General features: G+C 38.9%; 1 protein-coding gene across 3 annotated transcripts in view; it reads left to right on the top strand.

Moving 5' to 3' along the window:
• Window positions 1-27,734, top strand: part of NECTIN3 (nectin cell adhesion molecule 3) — a 160,494-nt gene that overhangs the window by 109,123 nt on the left and 23,637 nt on the right. Inside the window, exon 6 of one of the 3 annotated variants that reach the window (XM_040337860.1) lies at window positions 19,722-19,751. The exons of 1 other annotated variant lie outside the window; for it this stretch is intronic. In XM_040337860.1, the coding sequence (XP_040193794.1) occupies window positions 19,722-19,751 (30 nt within the window). Of the gene's footprint in view, window positions 1-5,402; window positions 6,854-19,721; window positions 19,752-27,734 lie in introns of those variants that run through there. One more of the 3 variants, XM_040337859.1, reaches the window with a different exon arrangement.

Here is a 27,734-nt window from a genome sequence, read left to right on the forward strand (position 1 = left end):
GTTTTCACTGATGCAAAAGTGCACTTTATATATGTTTGTGGACTTTTTTGTTTTTGTATTTTGTTTCATTTCAACATCTGAGTGTTTACACATATATATACACTTGATGTGTACGGTACAATAGCAAGGGTTGATTTAGCGCATTCATACTATTTTATTCCCATATTCTAGTCCACTATTTAATTGCACATTTTGTTGAGCTTTAACATGTAATATTCTTCTGACTGTATCTGTAGGTAAGATTTTCAATGCTATGATTAGATATAAAGCACCTGAAAACTAAAATGTGTATTTAGTTTTTTTTATGTGCTTTAACACAATTAAGAGTCTATTAATAAAAAAAATGCATAGCTATTCATCCAGTGAATCTGCATGTACATTTGTTCAGTGTGAATTGGGCAAAAATGGTGGTTAAGTCGACCATAGATGGATCGAATCTCTGCCAGTTTAGCAGGGACCGGGTGGGATTCGATCCATCTATGGGTAGGCAGTTGTACTGAAGTTGATCGACTTCAGTACAACCAGCTTGACAGATTTTTTGCATGCAAATACAGCCAGTGGTGATGGCCTCCAGCAGTTATGTTGTGCTGGCAGGGAAGGCCCCCCGCTGGCAAAACATAATGGTGCTGTGGGAGGGATTGATGGGGAAATCCAGCGATTTTTCTACTTAAAACCCGTAGTTGCAAGAAAGAAAATCTCATCCATGGCTTGCCCTACATTTATTTGCTAATGCCCTCTAGCATTCTCTGAAATTGTTACATTGAATCTCTTGTCACAAAGTATGCATTTCCTCTTCTCTGCTCCATCTAGTGGAAATAATGTGGTATTGTACTAATGCAAATACAGTAAAACACACCAGACGCAGTTTCGTACAAGTTTCGTGTGCATTTTTTCTGCACTAAAAATGCATGCACAGTGTTTTCCATGTATCCCAATGGCTCTAGTTCTCACCATGCAGTCAGTTTCCGGTGCAGAAACTGACCGGAAACTGACTGCATGGTGTAAACTAGAGCCATTGGAATACATGGAAAACACTGTGCATGCATTTTGTGCAGAAACAAAGCGCACAGAACTGCGTCTGGTGTGAACTGCCCCTTATACTCTGTAGCTCCTGCTGGATTTTGCTTTGAATCCCCTTGTGGAGGCTTCCATTTGTGGACGGACATTTTATGGTTACACAACCTATCACATTGCTATAATCTCTTTATATAAACTGAGCTGAAGGACCTATGAATATTAAATGGTTGTGGAACGAATCATCTGAGTTTCCATTATTTCTTATGGGGAAACTCGCTTTGATATACAAGTGTTTTGGATTACAAACATGTTTCTGGAAAAAATTATACTCGCAATCCAAGGTTTTACTGTAATACTAGAACATTAATTGAGAGAGAAATTAGCCCAAATAACTTTATTTTTCATTCATAAAGAATGAATGCACATGCAGATTTACTGGATGAACGGCTCTGCAATTTTTTTTTTATATATATATAGATTATTCTATATTATTCTATACAATGTTGCTATTGTATATTTAAAGCAGTATTAAACTCAAACATTATATTGCAGCTTCCCAATTCAGATGTGATGGCTGCATTAATGTTCTTTTCTTAGGGGGATCTGATCAGTAAGTCTGTTGTAGTTCAACAGACTGTAGCAGTTACAGGTATGAGACAAACAATTTAAAACTGGGGTGCTTACAATGGTCAGTTTTATGTTAAACCTTTATCCCAAGAGGAAAATTAAACTGTTTACTATAACTGCTTCTAGAGTGTTAGCTGGAGTTCAACTTCAATTTGTTAGCATATTTAAAGCTGCTAGTCTATATAACTTTCCCTCCCCCCAGATTAACAATGCTGCTGCCAAATGTGCCCCCTGAGCTCTTTTATCCAGAGTGGAGGTACTCCTAATACAAGAGGTGTGTTACTCGGCAGATCACCAGGCGGAAATTAGGGGGGAAAGCGTAAAAGAAAACGGATGCAGCCACCATGTTCAATGCTGGATAAGCTGCAATATATTACAGTTTTGGGTTTATCACTGCTTTAAAGTTATGCATAAAAGATTTGAAATGTGGATGAAATGCACTATGCAAATATAAAATGGACCGTTTGTCAAAAAATATATACTATTTTAGTTAAAGGACAGATTAGATGACTGTTATGTCCATATGCTAATTGTTTTTGTTTATTTTGATAGCTTTTTGTTCTTAGATAAAATTTTGCTTATTGGATTTCTTGGCAGTTGTATTTCATCTACTACAATTTTTTTGTGCTGTGGAAATCTAAATCCTATTAGTAAAACTAATTTCTTTGTCATTTTTCGTAAATGACATGCTATTTAAGCTAACCCCTGTAATACTTTGTTTATATAATTGCATTTTTAACCAATTACCTCCTGATATTCATATGTTTGATAATGATAATGGCTGCAAAGTATAAGAGCACAGATCAGGTGCATGGTACCCAGGCTTTTTCTTAGTGATATTAATGCCACCTAAAAAAAAAAAAAAAAAAAATGTAGCTGTACGCCTTATGTCATCATTGCTTCCTGTCCCCAGTTTTGTGCAATCTTTACAACATTAACTTCTTATGAAAGTTTCCTTTTTGTTAAGTTTCCACCTCCTTGGGTGTCTTAAGTTTCTCTCTGCCACCCCAATGTGAACACTCCCTCCCCCTGGTGCTGGTGTCTTGTTTGAGTTGCAAGCAAATATTTGATATCCAGTTGTTCAGGTCTGTTGAGGAGTTTAGCTGGCCATGCATGGATCAAAATTCGGCCAGTTCAGCAGGCACTGGCCAAAGTTCGATCCATGTATAGGCTGGGCTTATTCTACTGCAGCACACCTGAAAAGCACCACATGTGCAGATGTGAACTGGACCTAAATCTGGCAACATCGTGGAATATCATGGGTTTAAGCAGTAGAAATTCACTACCTCTTTTTAAGCCTGTACAGGTGAATAAACACACATATTATAATTTAAAACGTTCATATCAAAATACCTTGTAACCTTTCTGTAGTAATGGACAGTAATATAAAAGAAAATGTATGCAAAACATTATACCTCCCTTTAGATTTCTAATATTTTATAGAAAAATAACTTGCAGTATTTGGTTAACCAATGGCAGCTTAGTGTGGGAACAGGTCACCGTGAAACCCATCTTATTCTAAAAAAAAAAAATACTATTTTCATTTTCAAACAAATACACACGAAAACAGTTGTTTTAGATGGCCTTTGCACAGTGTAGCAGTAAAGAGTTAAATCTATATTTGCAGTGAGCCTGGGACTACTGTAATGACCTGTACACACGATCAGACCTTTGTCCGACCAAATTCGCATCGGAATTCCATCGGAGGAAAAGAGAACATGTTCTCTAAGTAAACTCAGATGGAATTCTTCAGAATTACTCCGATAGATCGTGTGTATGGAGCATAAGAATCCTAAACAGCAGTTGCATGGAAATTCTCTTTAAAATCTTGTGTTTGGAAATAGTATAAAAGGTAAAACACAATAAAGCTTTTGAACCCAATGTTCACCAAATAATCCACTTTTAAATAAAGTTGCTGTTTTATCACACAATATTTAAGCTGGCCATAGACCTTTCAGTTTCTGCTGAACCGGCCAAGATCCAAACCATGTATGGGCAGAAAGATTGTACCCAAGCCAGCCATAGACCGTTTAGTCCTTGCTGAACTGGCCAAGATTCAAACAATGTATGGACAGGATGATTTTACCCAAGTGCATCGATCAATCAACCAGCCTATCAGATTTTGCATGCAATTATTGCCAGTGGCTATGGCCGCTAGCAATAATCGATGTGTTCTCCCAGCAGAGGCGACTCTCCCTGCCGGGAGAACACAATAGCTTGTGGTTGCATGAAAGAAAATCGCATAATCTATGGCTGACTTTAAACGTGAAGGAACTTTTTTGTCTGCTTTTGTAGGAAAATTAGCTAGTTTACATAATTTCACAATATTCTAATCTAATTTGTTAAAGTGGTTGGTGTTAAATTTTAATTTTCATTGGCAACGACACCAAAACATATGTAAAACTGTAATGTCATGTGAATATTATGATAAAGTAGTTTTTGGTAGCTTCTGTTTCATGAAGCATCCTACTTACAGTAACAATCTTAAAAATAATAATAAATAAAGAAAAAAAGACGCAGGCTACAAAATGATGGTGAATATTTGAATGAATGCTGTAGGTAATATTTTGCTTTTCCCTTACAGTTTTTAATCAGCACCACATTCAAATTATCATCATATGTTTTCTGAAATTATATAGGCAGAAATTAGATGGTAATTTTAAACGTTTACACAGCATGCCTCCATTACTTTTGCAACAAATTCAGAGTTCTGCTACTAACATCGTACTACTCTCAATAGGTAATGGGCCTGCTGGGTTCATTGTTAGTCCGCGCTCAGATGTGCCCTATCATTTTCTAGGCAGCTACACACCAATGGAAACATTTCATAGCTTGGAATTATCAGTCTGATTTAGCATTAGATGCCTCAGCATGTTATAATTATTTCAGCTTTTCAAGCAGATCAAAAAATGTTGGCACTGATTGTTTTTCCTTAGTACTGAAAATGTGAGAGACATTTTTGCAGTGTAAATGAAAATGCACAAAAATACACCTTTAAAATTGCCCCCTTCATCCTCCTTCAATTTCAGTCTGTGTACATAAGCTTTGGTGGCTTTTAAGCACGCTCGATTAGGTTAAATAACCATTCTACAAACATTATTTGCTTGTAATAAAGTGTACTTATTACTTGGCCCTGTGCTTGCTGAAGGGATTACAGGTAATGTAATATTATTTTGGGCTCAGCCCAAGCCTTAACCACGGTTTGGTGAGGGGAAGGTATTTTTCGATAACCTTCTTTTTGTTAAGTGATGTAAAGGTCACTTCAAATAACTGTTAGTCAAGACTCTTTAGGCGAATCCATCTATTTTCTAGAATTAAAAGCAATTTAATGTAACATTTGGTCCTATTACAGTAGTCCCTTCATAACAATAAAATCTTCACAAACTTGCCCTTATCCAAAGGTTCTAGTTCTACAGCTCAGTAATGCCCACTTGTGTGTCCAGTTTGTTGACATTGGTTACTCTGTCTCTTGGGGGAATGCGGTTTAGGCAGAACTGGTCAATCTGTACTTCTTCCTCTACACCAGTCTTTAGTCTTGCCTAAATTAACTTGGTAGTCTAAATAACTGCATTTAAGTCCTCTTGACTTTAGACTGTATGTTCACTGGCATAGCCAAAACATACATCTGTGCAAAAATGCATTTTGTTGCAGCTTGGTATTTGACGCATACCTTTTGTGTTCATTGTCATTATCAACATTGTTAGCTAGTTAATATTAACATAATTTTCCCTTCTCTGTCTGTCTGCTTCTTACATTAGATCCTCCTGCTACTACTCCTCCTCCTACAAGTCCACAGACCCATTCATCCATTGACAGTACAGGCTTAGCAACGACTTCCAGAAAGTTCCATATACCAGCGTCAACCATGGCGACCATGCAGGATGGAAACTTTGGCACCATTATTGGCAGCGTAGTAGGAGGTTGTCTTTTCTTGATCCTCATCATTGTGCTGTTTGGAGTTCTCTACCATCGGAGAAAACAGACGTTCCGAGGCGATTATTTTACTAAGAGCTACATTCCTCCATCTGATATGCAGAAGGAGTCTCAGATTGATGTGCTCCAGCCTGAGGATCTCGACCCATTTCCTGACAACCTGAAAAAGGAGGTTGACATTAAAAGCAATGATCATATGTACAATGAGTATCTTCATGACGGTGATAACTCTGACTGGAACCATATTGTTAGTTATAACAGATATCAAGAGCAATTTGACAGGCCAGTCAATAACTATAGTGACAAAAACGTGCCTATAGTTTCAAGGTACAATCAGAACTTCGATAATGAAGATGACTTGGTCTCGCATGTGGATGGTTCTGTTATATCCAGAAGGGAGTGGTACGTGTAGAGACTGCAGCATTTTGAACTGTGTATTCAGCTACATGATTGTCGATGTAAAAATTTTAATTTTTTTTTTTTTCATTACCATTTACCATGTCTTGAAATGAATTTATACAATAAGGTTTCTCAAACCTCCGCTCAACACAGAGTATGTAAATAAGATTTAGCTTGGAATATTTGATTTGTTAAAAGAACTGTTAACAAACTGCAAACTCCCTATCTATGAAGGATATACATGATGTTCTGGCACTAGTTCAATAGATATATTATCACATGTGCTATAACAAACAGCAGATAATAACATTTCAGCTTAGACTAGTTTGAGAGCTAAAGTTTTATCGGATGTCCAGAGTTACAGCACACTAGTTCCATTTGCACCATGTTATTCATAGGCCTTATAGCTCAAAAAATTACCTCAATGGTACAGCGAAATTTAATGTATTAATTCTATAAAATAAACTCATATTCATTAGATATTCTGCTATAGCTTAAGAAATGTTAAAAAAAAAATTGCTGCTATCAATTCAGTGTACAGTACAATGTGTTTTAGATGAGCACTTAAGGAAATGATCCAAAACCTTTAAAAATGCTTTGTTATGTTCAAGGCCGCAGTTTATTTTTGTAAGGTATTTTTTAGCAGTTTTCTACTTTTTTTTTCTACAGCTCAGATAAAGTGCTGTTGTATTCAGCACTGAAGAAAAATATACATGTTTAATCCTGTATAATAAGCCGATACCCACCTTATGTAGATCACAACTGTTATTTATTTTTTTCTGCATATATTTCCGTTGACATTTTTTCATAAGGAGTTTAAAAAATATATTGTTTTCAGTTTGAATCTACAAAATACATTTGGTCTCATCACTAGAAATCTGTTGCATTTGTGATATTTTAAGGCAAACTTTTTTCCGGTGTTTTGCACTAGACCATCCTGTTCCATTTGCAGAGTGGTGGTTGTTGGAAATGTTGATGTCCTACTGACAAGTTAAAGTGCACCTGTCATGTATGTTTATAATAGTCAGCGATTTATTGTAAGCCAAATCAACGCCTAGAGGAGTGCAGCTTCTCACTTGACTAGTCATAAGGGCCCAGTAAATATTAGCAATGACTTATTGCTGTCATGAGTTCCTAATGGGTTGAAACGTTGTGCTTCTAGTGGATATTGCTACATCTGCATCCCTCAAAATATCTGCCTTTTGTGGTGTTAGATGACGGGTGTAGTTTAAATGATATCTTGCTGCTTTTTCTTAATTATGTACATATTGCCAAGGTAATACTATGGTATCAACACAAAAATGGAGCATTTGTGAATTAAATCATTAACATTAGGGTTGTCCCGATACCGATACTAGTATCGGTATCGGGACCGATACAGAGCATTTGTGCGAGTATTTGTACTCGCACAAATGCTCCGATACCTGGGATGGGAGAGAAGCAGCGTGTAATGCCTGTGCTGTGTCCCTGTGTTATGCTCTGCTCAGACGGCGGCCATCCAGTGTACAAAAGCCGCGCCTTCTCCTCATCCTCGTCTGTGATAGGGGAACATTCCCAGCAAGTGAGTCCGTGTTCTGCCTATCAGGGACATCCTCATCCCATGGACGAGGATGAGAGGATGTTTGTGATAGGCGGAACACTGAACACTAACTCATTGCTGGGAAACTGAGTTCCCCTATCACAGATGAGGACGAGGAGGAGGCGCAGCTTTTGTACACTGGATGGCCGCCGTCTGAGCAGAGCATGACACAGGGACACAGCACAGGCATTACACGCTGCTTCTCTCTCCCAGGTATCGGATCAGGCAATCGCCTTGTTCATGTAGTAAAACCAATCTTCACTGTAACCACTGTAATGCTAACAAGTGCAGACTGGCTGGTATCTTTTATCAAAGGACTTGTAAACTGAGACATGTTTAAGGGCTTGAATGATCAACCAGCATCCACCTAATCCTTTTAATTCAATGCAAAGTGCCATTTTCACATCATTTATTGTCATTTAAACCACATTCTGCAGTTATGGAAAAGGATGAGAGCATGTCTGTCAGTGCCCAGCCATCAGTGCCATCTGTTAGTGCCAGCCATCAATGCGTCACTGTCACATGACATTAAAAAAAGTATTGGTATCGGCGAGTACTTGAAAAAAAGTATCGGTACTTGTACTCGGTCTTAAAAAAGTGGTATCGGGACAACCCTAATTGACATTTAAAAGACCAACATAATTAAATGGTAACAGTAGACAAGGAACAATGGTTACCAATTTGATTTCATTCTGGTGTAGTCAGGCAAATGGGTGGTTTGTAATTGGTCACTTATAGGATGCTTTGCAAATGTGTCTTATTAAATAAAGGCCTCTATAATAAAAAAAAAATAATAATAATTCTGTGTGACCATTTTTGAGGCACATACTGATGTTTTTCCTTTCTATGCTAGCAAAGCAAATGAAATTTTGGTATCCTAAATTAAGTACCGTCTTAATAGATGACACCATTGTAAAGAAGGGATCTCCTGTCTACTGTACATTTATCTGGCATCAACTCTAATGTCTCAGGCACCAGTCAGAAGTCTAAGATGCTGTAAATTTTGATTGTCTAATAAGCCTTTAATTAATAAATCGGAAAGACATATTCTTGCTCACACAGCATCTAGATAATCAATTTTTTTTTTTAGATGACTTTCTTTCCTACATAATAAAACCTATAGTGCAGTATGTTTTGTGTAAAATTGGGTAATCCACAGCAACCAGCTGACAGACTGTACTTGTAAAGTTTACTGTTTTCCTAAAATAGTTGCTATGGGTATACATTGTTATAGTAATAGCGCTCTTTTTTTTCTATATTAAATAACCTTGATTAATCAGTTTAGTTATGGGATGAAGAATGGTATAGAAAACAGCATTTATTTAATTATAAAAATACAAAATAGTATCTCCCACATCAGGCAACACACCCCAGTGCAAGCAATAGGTCTTGTAAATTATGCCCTGGAGTTCTTCATTAAAGCTCTAGTACCCAGTACCAGTGTTCGCTCTTTTTGTTGATTTTTTTATTTTGAGACCATTCAATTTTTTTTGCTTTTATTTGCCTTTGGTGTCTGTACATTAAGTGTTCTATTTGCAGCTTTAATCTGGCATGATTTTATTAAAACAAACAAAAAAATTGCTCAGAATATCCTCACTGATTTTTTTTTTTTTTTTTTGGCTTCATGGGCAGTGCACATAAGGAGCCATCTGTGGCTACGCTGAAAAAATAAGACCATACAATTGGAGCATGCATCTTTTGGTTCCGTTTTTCACTTATGCAAGAGCGACCCTTTGTGTCATCTTATAGGGCTTCTTATCCCAAAACTGATTAGGCTAAACTGCATACTTATTTTTTAATTTTTGTAAATCTTAGTGTAGTAATCCACACCAAGTTGTCCTCTCGATGGTGTAATTTTTTTACCCCCTATAACGTTTATAACAGCCACTAAGACAGCAAAAGATTCTAGATGCTGGCACAACCTGATGCTCCATAGGGTGCTCAATTTGTGGGGTACTCTACAACATTTTGAGATTGTTTTTTCTGCTTTAAAGTGCTTGACTTCACAGGTTTTAGAAAGCTGCAGGGCCAATTAGATAGCTCAGCGCGGCTTATTCATGCGCAGTGAGCAGCTGGCTGTGAAGCCGCAAGCAGTCATAGCCGGATGCCCACAGTTAGTATGCCGGTACCGGAGACCAAACCCAGTGAAAAAAACAGCCGGGTGTGGACAACTCTGGATTCTGGGATAAGATGAGTGTCCTGTTATTAAAAATCAGCTGCTAGTTTTTGGTTTTTGAACAGATGACTGAACAACCTCTTTAAGGCAAAGTTTTCCTAAATTTAAAATGCATGAATCACAATATTGCAATTTTGTATTATTTTTAATTACTCATCCTACAAAACTTAAATAGAACAAAAATCATGGTGCTATCACACCTTGCTCTACAGTAAGAGTTGGTTCACACTAGGGCGACACGACTTCCAGCGCGACTTTCAGAGGCGACTTCGACACGACTTGAGCATGAACCACAGGGCGATCTGGGGCGATTTACAACACGACTTGAAGTCGTCTCCAGGACAGGAGACTTTCCAGTGGCCAATCAAACAACAATCGGCTCTAGGGGAGGGAGGGAGAGGTTTGCCTGAGAAATATATGTTATCTTCCTGGAAAGTCGCTTCAGTTAAGACAGTGATCAGACTTGGAGGCGACTTCCATTGAAATCAATGGGTACAAATCGCCTACAAGTCGGATTGAAGTAGTACAGGAACTTCTTTTGAAGTCGGAGTGACTCGAGTCGTGTGTATTAACACCGCTCCCATTCACTTGCATTGTTTTTCTCGACAGCGCGACTTGGGACGACTTGAGGCGACTTCAAGTCGGATCCCAAGTCGCCCCAGTGTGAACCGGCTCTAATTGTGCCTTTGTTATGAACATAATAGAAGTCACAAACAAGTGCAACGTTTCAGAACCATGAAGGGTTCTTTTATCAAGAGTGAGCAGATTATTTTAAGTTGGTTACCAATTGGTTGCTAGGAGCACACCGCTGCTCTGTTATTAAGACCCTTGCTGAGATGTCTCTCTTAATCAGGAAGTAAATCCTGATGGGTTTTACTTCCTCTTTTTTCCCCTGCAAAGTAAAAGCATAATGAATGGCATACTAGCCCATTATGTTGCCCGCGATGTTTTAGCTCATCACTCTTCCTTCCGGGGTCGTGGACTCTGCCTCTGTGACTGGCCAGAGTCACATGTCACTCCCGCGCATGTGCGCTGGAGCCATCGGTTAGGGCACGGGCCCTTTAGAAACGGCACAATCATGCCCTTTCTTCAGTGTGCATGCACAGATGACGTTGGCGCAAGCATATATGGTAAATATCTTCTATACCGTGCAGGTTTAGGAGATAATTCCAGTACCTACAGGTGAGCCTTATTATAGGCTTACCTGTAGGTAAAAGTGGTGTAACTAGGTTTACAACCACTTTAACTGTCAGAGCCACAGAAGACACAGCCTTCCCAAAGATGGTACTAGTTGCCGGGTATAGAACACCTCTTCTGCATCATAAACAAAGCAAGTAGGGTTGCTTCTATGAAGCAGGCAATTGTCAACCTACAGCACTGGAGCCTGAAAATGGTAAAGAGATATTTTGTTATGTTAGCCAAGTTGGCTTAATGTCTCCCCCTTTAGGGGGAGACATTAAGAGACATAGTATCTGGAGTTGTTTTTTTATTTTTAGTTATGTTGAGTGGGTGTCTTTACCCACCAAAAACGAATGGTGGTGTGTATGGAATAAAAAAAAACTGCAAACAGTGGAATTGTTTTGAAATGGAGAATTTACACAGCCCTACCAGACAGTCTGAAAACATGAACTTTTGTTTTGCTCCTGCTTGAAGCCTGTGGCTGGACAGTTAAGCAGAAGCAGCAAAATAATGAGCCTATGTTTCTCACCTTTCTCATTGCCCATGATTACTGCAGCACACCTGATTGGCTTCCTGTGCTGCCCCTCCCTAAAACTGCTGTGCAAAAGTCCGCCGGTTTTCCCGGCGGGAAAAAAAAGACTTGGTTCTCTTTTTTTTGTCCGGCGGATTTTGCGCAGTTTTCCCGTCTCAAAAACTGTGAGGAGCATACACACGGCCAGGATTCCAGGCCAAAAGCTCTCGTCGCAGTTTTCCTGACGGAAAAGCGGCCGTGTGTACGAGGCATACTTACCACTGCTTTTCATTTCACTGTCCAGTCACAGGGTAGGGGTAAAAGACAACACTCGTGAGTGTTACTGAACTGCATCATAAATAAATAAGGTTCTTCGCCCTACCAGACAGGGTTGTGCTGTGTGATAGACCTGTATAATATCTCAGTACTGGATGTACAGTAATATAGATCCTTTGGCGGTTAAACAGCTTGTATACATATTAAACCTTTAAATGTAGCTGTTGCCCAGAAGTTCAGCTTGAAGTTTTGTATTTTCAACCTGAAAGACGGTGTTACCTGCCCCACCCTCTTCCTCAGGACCACTGATACCTCTGTCACAGCCAAAAGCACTGGGAGGAGGTTGGATGCTCACACATACCTGGATGCACTTGGTATTGTCACTGGCTGCAAATGAGGAAGGAGCTAAAAACGGAATGCTGCCAAGGTGAGTATGTGGAGGTTGGTGAAAGGGGTGGGGGTCTCTTTGCAATGACATTGTCACTTTGCCCTGAATGAGCAAGGTGACAGTGACTCTTTAAAGCTGCTAATGAGTTTTTTTTGTTTGTGGTTTCATAGAACTTGCTGTGAGCTTGCATTTCCTTTTTTTTATACGCTATTTGGCCTTTCTTTTTATTTGAAGCAACATCATGGTACCAAACTTAGTAGTAATGCCAAAGTGTCCTTGTATGTTTCAAGAGAAAGCATGTACCGGTATTTTCTGTCCTTAGGACTTTTTTTTTTATATGCATACCGTTATGAATGTGTAATCTGTTATTTTGTATTGCTTCGTTTTAGAGATTTTATACAATCTAAAGTTGAAAATGTTAGGTCATATTGACCCCAAATTGCTGTAGTTTGTGTTGATGTAGTTCCAGAGAACATTGCATTGAAATGAATTGTAATGTAAGAATCATGACCTAAAATGAAAGGTACCCATTAGAAAGGAATTTCTTATAAGTATTCTATTCATGCCTGGTAATGGGCAAGGCTGAATCCATCTGTAATACAATGCAGTCAAAAAATGTATATCATTGATCCTAAAATGTTAGACTATGAATAGGAAAATAATAGATTGGAATGATTAATGTGTGAAGAATGGCTAGCAAATAATTTTAACTGTAAATATTGTATTCTGAATATGTTATCATTTGTAATGTGTGCCATGACTACTCCTTTTAGATGACCAGATGTAATTATCCACCATTGTGTGACTTTCACCAACTACATCATTTTTATGGCATTTAGATTTGAGAACTACAGTACATTGGCCTGCTTTATTTTATTATTTTTTTTAAAGCTTGGATAGCCCTTGAATGAGTTGGAATTAATGAATGTCTGCTATGTAGCATGAAGTTCTACAGATGGTCTTAGTCTTAGAACCTGCTGTTCATGTGGAACCTTCATTCTGCTGCCTAAAAAGGCATTGCTACCTTGCAAGTGTTGTTTCCTAGGCCCCCTCGCCCACCCCCAGTACTCACCTTGCTATAACCGACTCTGCTCCTTCCTATTTCACAGCCAGAACTGAAATCGTCAATGTCGGTGGCCAGGGGGAGAGGTGACATCACTCCCTCAGTCCTGTGGCAGCTAATCGCTAGACCCGAGCACTATCCCAAGGGAGGTCACATGTTGCCCCATACCTGGAAACACCAGGTAGTGTTGCTGGGGGGGACAGGTCACAGAGGCAGTGGAGCTCTGGTAGGGTGAGTAAAAGGTGGTGGGGGGTTGATCTCTCCTACTGCATCAAAGCTGAAAAGGACAGTTGCCGGTTTTTGTGACATCTGGCGCCATTCAGTTTGTGCCCGGCGGACCCATAACAGCCCTATGGGTGGCCAGATGTAGATGTAAACCGACACAAGTCCGTGTACATCCGCCTTTCCATAGGGCTGCAATGAACGTCTTATCAGGTCCCCCTGAAAAACTAGGGGGGCGGACTTGATCGGAATGCCGCGTGGAAAAGTAAATTCTTTCTACTGCTTCCTGCAGACTGATGACATCATCTCAGCCTAGACAGGTGACTGGAGATCAAGGACTGATTTGTAATGATACCTTTGCTTTTATATTGTAACATATCAGTAAGGCAGACAGACATGAAAGATTAGTGAAAGGCCCACTTTAGGCAAACCTATTTTGGGTTGTTTTAAGGATGAGCAAGGTTCACTAGCTGTCTCCATATGTACAAATTGCTAATACTTGGAGGTACATTACAGCAAACCATATGAGACCATACAACGTGTTTGTAAGAAGCTTCCTTGCTTCAAATTTTTAGTTGTAGTGCTGGCGCTATTAACAGTTTGAATATACCACTGTATATTTATTTATTGTGGCTGTCAGTTCAGAATTTTTTTTTTATGGCAAACTACTGTTGATTCTAGGCCTGGAACAATACAGGGCCATTTGTGTGTGTGTATATATACCCTTACAGTACAGATTTTCTGTGTTTTTAGTGCTTTCGTTAAAGATTGTAAAGATTGTTAGATGTTTTCAAGTTAATGTGTTGGATTGTGATTATAGCTGACCATATACAGGAAGGAGAGTTAATTTGAGACCTTTTGTTTCATTGTTAACTAGCACATATGAGCACCCTATAGGTTTGGCACAGCAGACGTGCATTTATCTCTGTAACCGGAAGCTCTCTTCCTCTGTATGGCCAGTTTGTTAGTGAGGGAACTGTATGAAAAAATTGTTCAGATTTAACAAAGCAGTGTAAAATTTATAGTACACTAATTTAAATATCATGGTCCTGGCATATGTATGTATAGATTTAGTGTTTCATTAAATTGTGACATTCGGTACTTCTTTGAAGCACAGAATTTTTTCATATATATAGGTAGATTCAGAAAGATTTAGGCCGGCTTATCAGTAGATAAGCCGGCTCAAACAGAGATACGCTTAAACAAAGCTAAGATAGGACGGCTTGCGCCGTTCTATCTTAGCTTGCAATTTTTTTGGATGGCCGCTAGGTGGCTCTTCCATTGCGGCCGGCGTAGATTATGTAAATTAGCTTTTACGCCGATTCCCGAACGTACGCGAGCCCGCCGCAGTCGATTAACGTTGTTTCCGTAAGGCCTTAGGCGGCCTAAAGTTATTCCACCTATGAGGTGGAATAACAATGTTAAAGTATGGCCGCAGTTCCCGCCGCGAGGTTCGAATTTTTTACGCCGTTTGCGTAAGTCGTCCGCGAATCAGGAGTTGCGTCGTTTACGTCCGCGTCAAAATCAATAGGCCCGTACGGCGTACTTAGCCGCAATGCGCCCTGGGAAATGTAGGCACCCGGCGCATGCGCAGTGTAAAAAAACATAAAAAAACCTGAGGTCAAGCCTCATTTCCATACAACACGCCCCCCTCCAAGCAATTTGAATTATGCTCCCTTACGCCTGCCGTGTTTACACTACGCCGCCCTAAGTAAGAAGGTAAGTGCTTTCTGAATCATGTACTTACCTCTCTTTCTTCGGCGTAGTGTAAACACGCTAGGCTACGCCGTCCTTAAGTTTAGGCGCCCCTACCTGAATCTACCCAATAGTACCCATTGTCCATTAAGTCTGCACAGTCAGGTGTTAATAGTTTTTGTTTGCATCCCTGCTACATGTATTAATAAATTGGTCCCAAACAACGACGACTAAAAGAAAATGCAGTCTATGAGATTACAGCTATTTATACTTCTAAATATTTAAAGCGATTTCCACAAAACATTAGATGCTGTGCTCACTGTCTGTCCTTTTTATTTTCATGTCAAAATTTGCCTTATTTCAATTCCTACTATACACCTGATAAATACATACGTTAACAGTTTGCATTTACTTTGGATTTTGCATTTACTAAACGCCACAATGATTACAGCAGGAACCTTCCTTTTTTTTTTTTTTTTTTTTTTTTTCTGTGCTGCCCATTTTTGACTTAACCTTAATCAGGTTATTACACTGCAACATATGACATCATATATGAAGATTGTAAAGTTAAGGACAAATACGCATCAAGGCCGGGAGTGTTAATCATTTGAATATTTTGAAGCCAAAGCTTTTTTTATTTCATTTTTTTATTTTTTAGTTTAGTTTCTTGCTTTAATACTGCTTTATTCATGTCCACAACCGATAAGCCACGACTTGTTACACACATATTCATTATTGATGTATATAGATACATACATATGTGTGGCTTTTGTATTATCATTTTTTATTTTTTTTTATTTTTTACACATATTTATTGTAAAGTCCAGATGTCATTTCTTGATGGATTTGCGCGATGGTGTTGCCTTAATTATACAATTTTTAAAAAATATTCTTTATGCTGAATGCTTCTTCCTGATCTTCCTTTATGGTGTTCAGATATTTTATTTGCCTTTCTAATTTTTGCTCTTCTACTACACGCCTCCTGATTTCCATTTGTAGACCATAATTTTCTGCTTTCAATTGAGCAACCTCCTCCTGCAGGTCATATATTCCCAGCACAATCGCAGAAAAGAAGACGGCTAGGCCTATCATGGTTCCAACCGAGATGATTTTGGTGGTACGTTTTTGCCTTAGCCACGTCTCCCATGTATGGTTCAAAATCCTGGTGGCGACTGATATTGCCAATTTAATTGTTACGGTTTTCATAATTACTACCGCCGTATTCATTGCAGCTGGTACCCAGGTTTTAAGAAGGGCTGATGTTGTCATGGCGTCTGGTCAGTATTATCATTTTTTAAATGTCTTATTAATATAAGGGTGCTTGGTTCCCCAGAAATCGGTGCTGCCTCAAAATATAGATTTCTTCTGCTGGTTGGTAATAAAGTGAAGTCTATGATTTTATTCACTTCAAGAATTAATAGGTTGAAAAAGATTATAGGTCAATCAAGTTCAACCTAAAAACTTCTAATCTTGTTACTCCTTGGCTATATGGAAATCAAAGCTCTTGGTTGTCTTGAATCAGACTCGTGTTGTTCCATGTAATGGTAAATGTTTGTGCGCTCGTTGTGTTCTAATCATATCACCTTACTGAAAAAGTGTTGACATCTATAATCGCAGAAATGCGGTAAATATACATTAAAACATTGGATACATTTTTATACACAAAGCACACGTGCCATAAACCTAATTTAGAGAAAATAAACCAAATCATGTAATTCAAAATGGCCGCCATGGTCACCACCCATCTTGAAAAGTTTCCCCCCTTACATATACTAATGTGCCACAAACCGGAAGTTAATATCACCAACCATTCCCATTTTATTAAGGTGTATCCATATAAATGGCCCACCCTGTGTGTGTGTGTGTGTGTATATATATATATATATATATAAATGCGCAAAATCCACTGAGAGCTCTGAAATTCAAATACTACAATTCTAAATTATAAGATAAAAATGTGTCTTTTTTTTTTTTTTCTATTTAGCGACTTTCAGCATGGTTTTAATTGGTCTGTTCCGCTAAATGTTTTAATAGGGGCAAGCTTAGAAAGACACTGTCACTAAATCAGTTATGTAGTTCTGACTTTAATTTAAAATGCTAAACAGACATACAGAAAACATATATTAAAAATACATGACTTCTTCAACTCGATTTGTCTATTAATAGATCAACTGAAATTTTAATGTCTGTGAGACTCATTTGAGATTTTCTTTAAACACTGCTTTTTTAATTAGCAACGTTTTGTAGAAGGTCAACTACCCTGTAATATTTCACATTATCCAATTGTTCACACACCTACTAAATTATACCCTCTCCATCTATACAGCATAAACTGATTCATTGCCTTTTTTTTTTATGTGAGTACAGCTATTTTCCTGTCTCTAGTCTTCCAGACTTTGTATTTTCCTTTACATAAGCATTATGAATTTGTAGTAGCTATTTCAAGGTTTTATAGCAAAATATTTTTGGAATTTGATACAGAATTCAAAATGTGTGTTTGACAGAACTTCACCAATATTAATTTTAATGAATTGGATCAGCAGTTATTGAAACCTCCAGTGTTTTAATTGGCATTAATCCATCTTTTGATATACTTAAAACAAGTCCTGAGCTGGTACTATTGCTTATTTAGCGTTTGCTTCACAGACTTTTGATATTTAAGTACTATTTTTGAAGCATTTTATTTTTATTGTAGAATACTGCTAAATATATTGTGTTTATAGTTTTGTAATAAGTGGCTTACTTTTTCTGTATTTTATACTTTGGAATTGTATGTATGAGCATAAATATGTGTTAAATGCTGCCTGCTGCTTTCAGGGATGTGTAAAATTTTTAAATCAACCAAAAAATGTAGTTGGAGAGACATTAGATTGTAAAATCAGATCAGAACAGTGCTCTTAATTTTATCTGCAATAAGATATTTGAAGATTAGAATAAAGAACAAAATAAAATGTGAACTTTTATACAAATATAAGAAATATTTTACTTGCGCTTCTGGTAAGTGTTAGGATGTAATTTTTTGATTCTGTTTTTTTATGTACCTTGATTTCAGTTTACCATTTTTTTTTTTATGATTTGCTAAAGTGAACTATGTTTTTATGATAAATGATTTGTTATTCTTGCAAACTGTGGGTGGTTGCTGTGTTGACCTTTCTGCTGTTAAACAATGTTTATTACTATGAATTTGTGAAATAAATTTTTATTAAATTACATTTTCTCTGTAAATTCATAAACCTGTACAATTTGAGTAATCTGGATTGGCTCAACTTTAAACAAAGGGAAATAAACCATCTTTTTATGTGTGTTTTTTTATTCAGAAGTTTACTAACTTAAAGCTGTGTGATATCTAAACTGAAACCAAAACCTTTTCTATGTTTGTCTGGTCTTCAGGTGACAGAAGTCCCTCCAGCAGAGACACATCAGTGCACCCACTTTTTTTTTTTTCTTGTAGTGAAGGGAAAGGATTATGAGGCATTCCCTTCATGTCCTCTGTGGACAGGACAGAAAATTTCTTTTTAACATGGGTTCACGGTCACATTAATTCATTTTTGTGGCTCTGCATTTTTGGAAAGGGTCAGTGATTTTTTTTTCCCCGCAAAATGCAGCGTTTTGCATGTAATAGACTTCAATGGACCCGCATCCAAAACGCAAGTACTGCGTTTTTACAGCTATTTGCATTTTGTGTGTTTTTTTTTTTTTTTTTTTTTTTACATTCACTGTATATAACTGACTGCTAAGAAACGGGCCAGGAAGCCAGGCCGCCGCATCCTTAACAACCGATAAGTCATCTGCTGACAGCTGCATTCAGCTAAGAAAATTAATGGGGAAAAAAATGGCTGGTATGGTATGGACTAGTAGTGGACACCCCCCAAAATCCATACCAGACCCTTATTTGAGCATGCATCTAATTTTTTTTTTATTAAGACAAATTTCAACATACAACATAGAAATACAGATTGCTCAAAATATCTATATAAATCCTTTCATTAACATATACCACACTAACCCCCCTACCTTGAGAAAACACAACGGGTCCTTGATCATGTCCTCTTCAGAAGAGAAAAAGGGAAAAAAACACACCACTTACCTACCCATAACCAAAATTTATTTTGTGCAAAACATTATTCAAAGTATAATTAAGAAGGGGGCTTTTCAGCGCCCTAGTACGTGTCAAACAACCAACAATGCAAAAAAAATAACATTTTTATATTAAAACAAAATAAAAAAATTGTATAATTTCGACTTACTATTTTTGTGTCCCATTGTGTTTTAATTTAATACAATCTCACTCTACTATTTCATTTTTATACCTCTCCACCTTTCATTTCAATCTACCCTTTATGTGATTCCATTACGTGTTGCCCATCCCGTGCCTAATTTACTATTATAACTTATCCTCTTCCTTTTATGACATCAATCATCTCTCCACTGTGCCTTCCAGAGGAGGACAAAAGAAACCATAACAAAATAAAATACAAAAGTAAATAAAAACACAAAAAACCCACCTCCTCCCAATTTCTCACCACCAGATGCCTCCCCCAATACAGCCACCCTGCCCATGTATCTTTAAATGTATTCTGTTGGTCTTTAACCGTATGTATCCATCTCTCTGCTTCCATTTATTTTTTTCTACCTCCCTTTTCCAATCCATTATAGTGGGACATCCAGACTGTTTCCAAAATCAAGGTAATTCAATATTTTGGCTGCATTTAGCAAATGGGGAGTAACGCTTCTCTTATAAAACCTAGCAGATGATGGCATCCTATGAAAAAGAAAATGTAATGGAGAGAATTTTATAGGTCTAAGTGTCGTTTTCTTAATCCAAGGGGCTATCTCCTCCCAGAAAACTTTAATCTTTGTGCAATGCCACCAAAAATGCAGAAATTAACCCCTTTGGTTACATCCCCTCCAGCAATTAACATCTGCTGATGGGTATATCTGAGCCAATCGAGCCGGTGTACGATACCATCTTGTCAGGCACTTGTAAGACATCTCCTGTATATGGGAACTTATTGAAGTATGATGTGTCGCTCCCATTAGCCTTTTAATTTGCTCCGATGTAAAATGTATAGCCCAGTTCTCTTTCCCATTCTCTAGAAAAATAAGGAGTTGTCATATGTCATAGTTGTCAGATAAAACAATGATTCTTACACCACTACAAGACACTGGTCCGGCCGTACCTGGAGTATGCTGTCCAGTTCTGGGCACCAGTCCTCAGGAAGGATGTACTGGATACTTTGCATACAAAGAAGGGCAACAAAGCCAATAAAGGGTCTGGAGGATATTAGTTCTGAGGTATAAAAGTTGCGAGCACTGAACTTTTTCTCTCTGGAGAAGAGTCGTTTGAGAGGGGATATGGGATATGATAAAAAAAACATACTGGTGACCCTACAATAGGGATAAAACTTTTTTGTGAAAGGGAGTTTAACAAGACATGTGACCACTCATTAAAATTTGAAGAATAGGTTTAACCTCAAATTGTAAGAACGACAAGGATGTGTAATTCCCCTTCACAGGCGGTGGTCTCAGCGGGGGGCACCGATAGATTCAAGAAACTATTAGATAAGCACCTGAACGACCACAACATACAGGGATATACAATGTAATACTGACATATAATCACACACATAGGTTGGACTTGTGTCTTTTTTCAACCTCACCTACTATGTAACTATCATGATCGGTCTTCTGGTGCGACTTCTATTCAAATCAATGGGCTCTTATTGGGAACCATTGATTTTGACACGTCCAAAAAAATTATTGACAAGGCTTAACGTGGCTGTATCCAGTGTTAAGTCACTTTTACGAGCGTCCGATGTTTTTAGAGCTTTACCGCCGGTACTCCGCATGCGCTGGCCCTGAATTTTTTTTTTGCAGCTTGAAAATGCCTGTGCCACTTACAGCTTCTAAAATTTTTAGTCTGTGTAAAAGTTTGCTGGCTTTATGTATGCTGTCTGCGCTCCTGCAGCAGGACCCACCTGTTAATCTAATAGTTAACCCTGGTAATTTTAGCTTGATAAAGCCACCACAGAGGAAGACCAGGGCATATGATGTAAACCCAGGGTACATAAAGTTTTGAAGTATGTCCAAGGTACTCAGGTAAGGTAAAGGTAAACCAAATGATGTGTTTTTCTGGTAAACAGCTTATTGTTGCCTCTAATTTTCATAAATCCAGACCCAAAGCTCAGATGGTTTGAGTGACACCTAGATCAGGCTGGGGTAAAATATAGGGTTGCACCAATGCCACTTTTTTAAGACCGAGTACAAGTACCGATACTTTTTTTTTCAAGTACTCGTCGATACCCCCAATCTACCTTTTGAGACAGGAAAAGGGACTGAGGGCACAGATTTCCCAGACCCTTCTTCAGCAGCCTCAGCTGCACTGAAGATGAATGGACAAGAGACATAGGCTCTGGTTTTCATGCATAAACTAAAGCATTGCAAACGCAGTTTACGATGCTCAGTTATGAATGGACAATCGGGGATCGCTGTGCATTACAAAAAGGAAGGAAGAAATTACAAATTTACTGACTCTTCCTCTGCTCTCCATCCTGACAGATCCGAGATGAGGGGAACTGGAGGAGGCCAGTCGGGATGGTCGGTGCAGCAGCAGGGGCAGTTACAGGCACGATCTCCCTGTATAGCTTTCAATAAAGCAACTGATGGCCACAGGAGGAGGAGGAGGCGAAGCAGCCGTCAGAAAAGCCATACTTAGTGCTTGTAACTGCCCCCACCATCGCACTGATCATCTGTGAGGCTGTAAAACACCCCACCCCCCCGGATATGCTGAGGACACTGGGTGTACTGGCCTTGAGTGGTATCAGATGGAACATTTGCATGAGTACAAGTACTCGTGCAAATGCTCAGTATCGGCACCAATACTAGTAATATGTTTCTTTAATTAAAGTAACTACACAGGTCTAGTACATGAAAATGTATACGGTGGGGAGCGGAGAGAGTGCCATTATTCCATTGCAGACTCGAGAAATGCCCTCCAATAGTTTAGGGACTATTATGGGCACTTCAGGCAAAAAACAAGAAATAAAAATTTACAAAACGTATTTATAAATCGATACAAGAACATTCTGAAAAAACGAGTGTCTTGTACATATGTATGTATGGGCAGCTTGAGCACAAGTCTGCCAGACATCCAACGCATTTCAACAATATAGGTTTAGTCTTCTTCAGGGATGCTCATAAAATACATTATACACAAAAAGAGTAATGAATAACAATTTATAGATACACGTGCAACAGGCGTATATATGATGCATACTAACCAGGCCACATACAGTATCTCACAAAAGTTAGTAGACCCCTTGCATTTTTGTAAATATTTTATTATACCTTTTCATGTGACAACACTGAAGAAATGACAATGTAAAGTAGTGTGTACAGCTTGTATAACAGTGTAAATTTGCTGTCAACTCAACACAGCCATTAATGTCTAAACCGCTGGCAACAAAGGTGAGTATACCCCTAAATGAATATCTCCAATTTGGGCCCAATTAGCCATTTTCCCTCCCCGGCATCATGTGACTTGTTTGTGTTACTAGATCTCAGGTATGAATGGGGAGCAGGGGTGTTACATTTGGTGTTATTGCTCTCACTCTCTCATACTGGTCACTGGAAGTTCAACATTGCAAATAACTCTCTGAGGATCTTAAAAAAAGAATTGTTGCTCTACACAAAGATGGCCTATGCTATAAGAAGATTACCAAGACCCTGCAACTGAGTTGTAGCATGGTGGCCAAGACCATAGAGCGGTTTAACAGGACATGTTCCACTCAGAACAGGCCTCGCCATGGTTGACCAAATAAGTTGGTGCACGTGCTCAGCATCATATCAAGAGGTTGTCTTTGGGAAATAGACGTATGAGTGCTGCCAGCATTGCTGCAGAGGGTGAAGGGGTGGGGGCATTTACGCCGACACACCCAGCTCTTCAGTGTGAAAGTAGTTTTAGTTATGTTCCTTTGGCGCCCATAATTGGATAGATAAAGAGATATCACCACCGGAGGTCTGTTTTAGTATACAGCAGTGAGACTGTAATAGCGCAACACCCCCTAGTGGGGAGGGCTCTCTGGTAAGGGTAAATACATAAGATGAGCACGGAATGGAGCACTTGCACATATATGTTTATTAATTCTGAAGGCACGGAGAGGAAAAACTCACCAGTCACCTGATTTGTTTTTGAAGAACTTTTAATTGTTTTATTTTTTGTTTGTTTTTGAATAATTTTTTTACTTTTTTGTTTTTGGCATATGGACTATTACCTAATTATCATTATCAGCTCAGCATTGTCCGTTGTACCACTTAATTCATTTGTCACTTTATTGTGCACGTGTCACTTTATATTGGTCCACTGGAAGTTCATATATTACTTAACAAGTTTATTAGCTTGTGTCACTTTATATATTGGTTCACTAAATCGTACCACTTTCTTCAAGACTTATTACACTTTTGCAGAGCAGTTCCATAACCACCACATATATATTTTATTCACACCTAGACCCTACTTAGGTAGGTGTCACAGGGGTTGACGATTATCATTATTAGCTCAGCAATGCCTTTTGCACCACTTAATTAATTTTGCACATGTCACTTTACATTTATCATTTATCAAGGTTTACTAGCACATGTCACTTTATATATTGGTTTATCCAATTGTACCACTTTATTAAAGACTTATTACACTATCGCAGAGCAGCTCCATAACCACCACATCTATATTATCTTTTTATTAATGTGTGTGTTGAGTTATTTTGAGGGGACAGAAAATTTACAATGTTATACAAGCTGTACCCTCACTAATTTACATGTCGCAAGGTGTCATTTCTTCAGTGTTATCACATGAAAAGATATAATGAAATATTTACAAAAATATGAGGGTGTACTCACTTTTGTGAGATAGTATACATAGACTGCCTCCAAATAGTCAAGCCATGGATCATAAAAATAAAAGAGATATGTTGTCACCTCACAGAACACCCAAAGTTGGGATAGCAGAGAAAGGCACCAGGTAGGATCTACAAGACCATAAGGGGCGTCAAACTGAGGCTAAGATGATCTCAAAGGAATCTGAGCCAAACTACATGAAAAATACATATATAAAATTGTGTATGGCCTGGTCAATCATATATATGCCTGTTACATGTGTGTCTATAACTGTTGTTCATTACTCTTTTTGTGTTGTAGAAAATTTCTTATTTATTTTATGAGCATCCTGAAGAAGACTGTAAAACGTATATTGTTAAAATGCATTGGCTGTCTCATCCCTTGGATTGTTGGAAAATTTCAGAAGATTTGTGCTCAAGCTGCCCATACATACATATGGACAAGCCATGCTCTTATATTGATATATAAATAAAATGTGTACTTTTTTATTTCTTGTTTTTCAGAGTTCTTATTGTCTGAAGTGCCCATAATAGTCCCCAAACTATTTCAGGTCTAGTACATGGGTTCTTACTCTCAGCCTTATTTATCAAACTTCTTTACACACATGATGGGGTTGATTTAGTAAAGGAGTAGTGCATGTTTATTTTCACTTAAGCCTGCAATGCATGGATCAAAATTTGACCAGTTCAGCAGGCACTGGCCGAGATTCAATATATTGGCAACCTGATCGTACCCAGTAGCCTGTCAGATTTTTCTTGACGTGTGATTACTGCTGGCGGCTGTAGCAGCTGTCTCATGGGTGATAAGGACGCAGCAGCCGCCCTCTTCTTAACAACCAGCTGCTCACTAACACTAGCTTTCAATACTAAAATATTTTCCAATGCCCCTTTGGATTTCCACAGACTGGACTCTGGGTGTATACACCATTAAAGTGATTGTAAAGTCTCTTTTTCTATAAAAATAACAAACATGTTATACTTATCTTCCCTGTGCAGTGGATTTGCACAGAGCAGCCCAGATCCTTCTCTTCTCAGGTCCCTCTTCTGTGCTCCTGGCCCCTCCCTCCTGTCAAGTGCCTCCACAGCAAGCAGCTTTCTATGGGGGCACCTGAGACGAGTCACAGCTCACTGTGGCCATTCAGACATGGAGCCGTGGCCCAACCCCCTCTCCTGATTTGATAACTAACATTGATTGACAGCAGTGGGAGCGAATGGCGCCGTTGCTGTGTCTCAACCAATCAGGAGGGGGAGTCTAGGACGGCCGAGACACTCGTGGACAGAGATGGGGCTCAGGTAAGTATTAGGGGGGACAGGGGGGGCTGCTGCACACAGAAGGCTTTTTATCCTAATGCATAAAATGCATTAACTACTTCAATACAAGGTACTTCCCCCTTCCTGCCCAGGCCAATTTTCAGCTTTCAGCGCTGTCACATTATACACAGTCATTCAACACTGTACTCAAATTTTTTTTTTTTTTCATTTTTTCCCACAAATAGACCTTTCTTTTGGTGGTATTTGATCACCACTGGGTTTTTTTTTTTTTGCTAAACAAATAAAAAAAAGACCGAAATTTTTTAAATATAAAAAACGTTTTTTCTTTGTTTTTGTTATAAAATGTTGTAAATAAGTACATTTTCTCTTGCACTGATTAGGCAGCACTGATATGCAGCACTGATAGGCGTCACTCTTAGGTGGCACTGATAGGCGACACTGATGGGCACTAATAAGCCGCACTGATGGGTACTTATAGGTGGCACTGATAGGCGGCACTGATGGACACTGATGATGCACTGGCAGGGATTACTAATGGGCACTGATTGGCATCTATAATGGGCACTGATTGGCACCTCTAGAGTGCACTGATTCGCAACCCTGGTGGTCAAGGGTGGGCATCCTGGGGTGGGCTGCACTGATAATCAACCCCCCCCCCCTGTTAGGAGAGCAGCCGATCAGCTCTCCTCTACTAGCATCTGATAAACGGATTTTCCTGTTTACACTGTTATCAGCTGTGATTGGACACATCTGATCACATGGTAAAGGGCCTACGCCAGAGGCTCTTTACCTAGATCAGAGATGTGGTGTTGCGGCCGCGGGATATCATATGGCGCCCAGTCAGAGTAATGAAACCATTTTCCAGCCATTATTCTGCTATATGGCGGTCGTGAAGTAGTTAAGATAAAAAAACTAGCCTTACAACCCCTTGTGTAAAGTCATTACCAGCATATTGGCATGACTAACTATTTGTTGCCCATGTATTGTCACAACTTTTTGTTTGTTTCTGCTATATTGACTTGATTGCCCATTTTTTGCTAGTTTATTACAATGATTGCCTAAATTTTAACTATGTATTGTAACAAATGGCTATGTACTGTATATGCATTGTGAGAATTGTCCATTTCTTTGTCTATATTTTGTCAAATCACCACTGTTTAGACTAGAGCAGTGTATCTCAACCCTTTTCAGTCAAGACACCATTTAATATTCTTCACAATATCAAGGCACCCCGTTCTAAAATGTAAAAGAAAATCTAATATAATGCAGCAACATCCACACATGTAGGTCACCCAATGTTAAGCCTCATACACACGATCAGACTTCCATCTGACTTTTCTGTGGATTTTGGTCCGAATGGGCATTGGCTGTGAACTTGTTCTGCATACACACGGCAGGACATTTTCAGCCAACTTTCACCAAATCACGTCGTTGTTCAGCTCTTTACCGCAACCTTTGGGCAAATTCTGTTATTGTTGGCTGATCTTTAGCATTGGTTCTGAGAATGCGTGTTTGGACTTTGGACTTTGGTCCGATGGACTTGTGTACACACAATCAGATTATTCTCCATCGGACATTTGTTGCTGAAAAGTTTGAGAGCATTCACAGTGAACATTTGTCCAAAGAAAAACCGAAAACAATTGTCTGATGGAGCATACACACGGTCGGATTGTCCGATAAAACACGTCCATCGGACAATTGTTGTCAAAAAGTCTGATCGTGTGTATGGGCCTTTAGAGGGATGTATTCTTCAAAAGCCAACACACCTTTTTAAACTGGTGCTGACTTGTTTTCTAATGTTTATCTTTCCCCAGTGCTGATAGAGAGAAGCAGGGGAGGGCAAACAAGGATGCTGTGCAGGTGGCCAACATTCTTCTTATCAATGGATGACATCATTGGTTGTTAGGACACCGGCAGCTGGAAGGTTGTAATGGTGTGTCAGGATCACTTAAGTGCTCCTGCTCTTCATTCCAGCATCTGGGTTTTGGCTATTGCATTCTCCCGTGTCCACCTGCAAGGTGATTTATATGGTCAGTCAACTGTTATAAACAAGCCATCTGTCCCTTGCATGTAATAGAGACAGTGATACCTTCTTTGTTCCTGATCGAACCCCCCGTTTGTCTGCCATGTTTTGCTAGTTTGGATTTCCCTGTATTTGACTTGGATTGAATATTGAACTATTCCCTGAACTCAGCCTGCCTCTTATTCGGACTGTCATAGAACCACGCTATCTGTCTGCTAAACTTCAAGTATTGGTTTGCTTTGCTCAGTTCGCATCTGCCTTAGCGTGGTAGCGAGGCACTATAGCATTGTGTATAAGTCCTGGGGGCAACCAAGTACCGGTTGGCCTGTTTGCCTTAAGGGAAAGGGGGCTGCTATAGGTGAAGCACACAGTAGATAGCTATAGTGATTGGACACTGGTAAACCCAATTAAAATTGAGTTCCTCCCCTATATATCCCCTCCCAAATGGAGAGTACCTCAGTTTTGTAGCAAAGCAATAAG

Source organism: Rana temporaria, chromosome 2 (assembly GCF_905171775.1).
Source record: "Rana temporaria chromosome 2, aRanTem1.1, whole genome shotgun sequence".
Taxonomy (NCBI): Eukaryota; Metazoa; Chordata; class Amphibia; order Anura; family Ranidae; genus Rana; species Rana temporaria.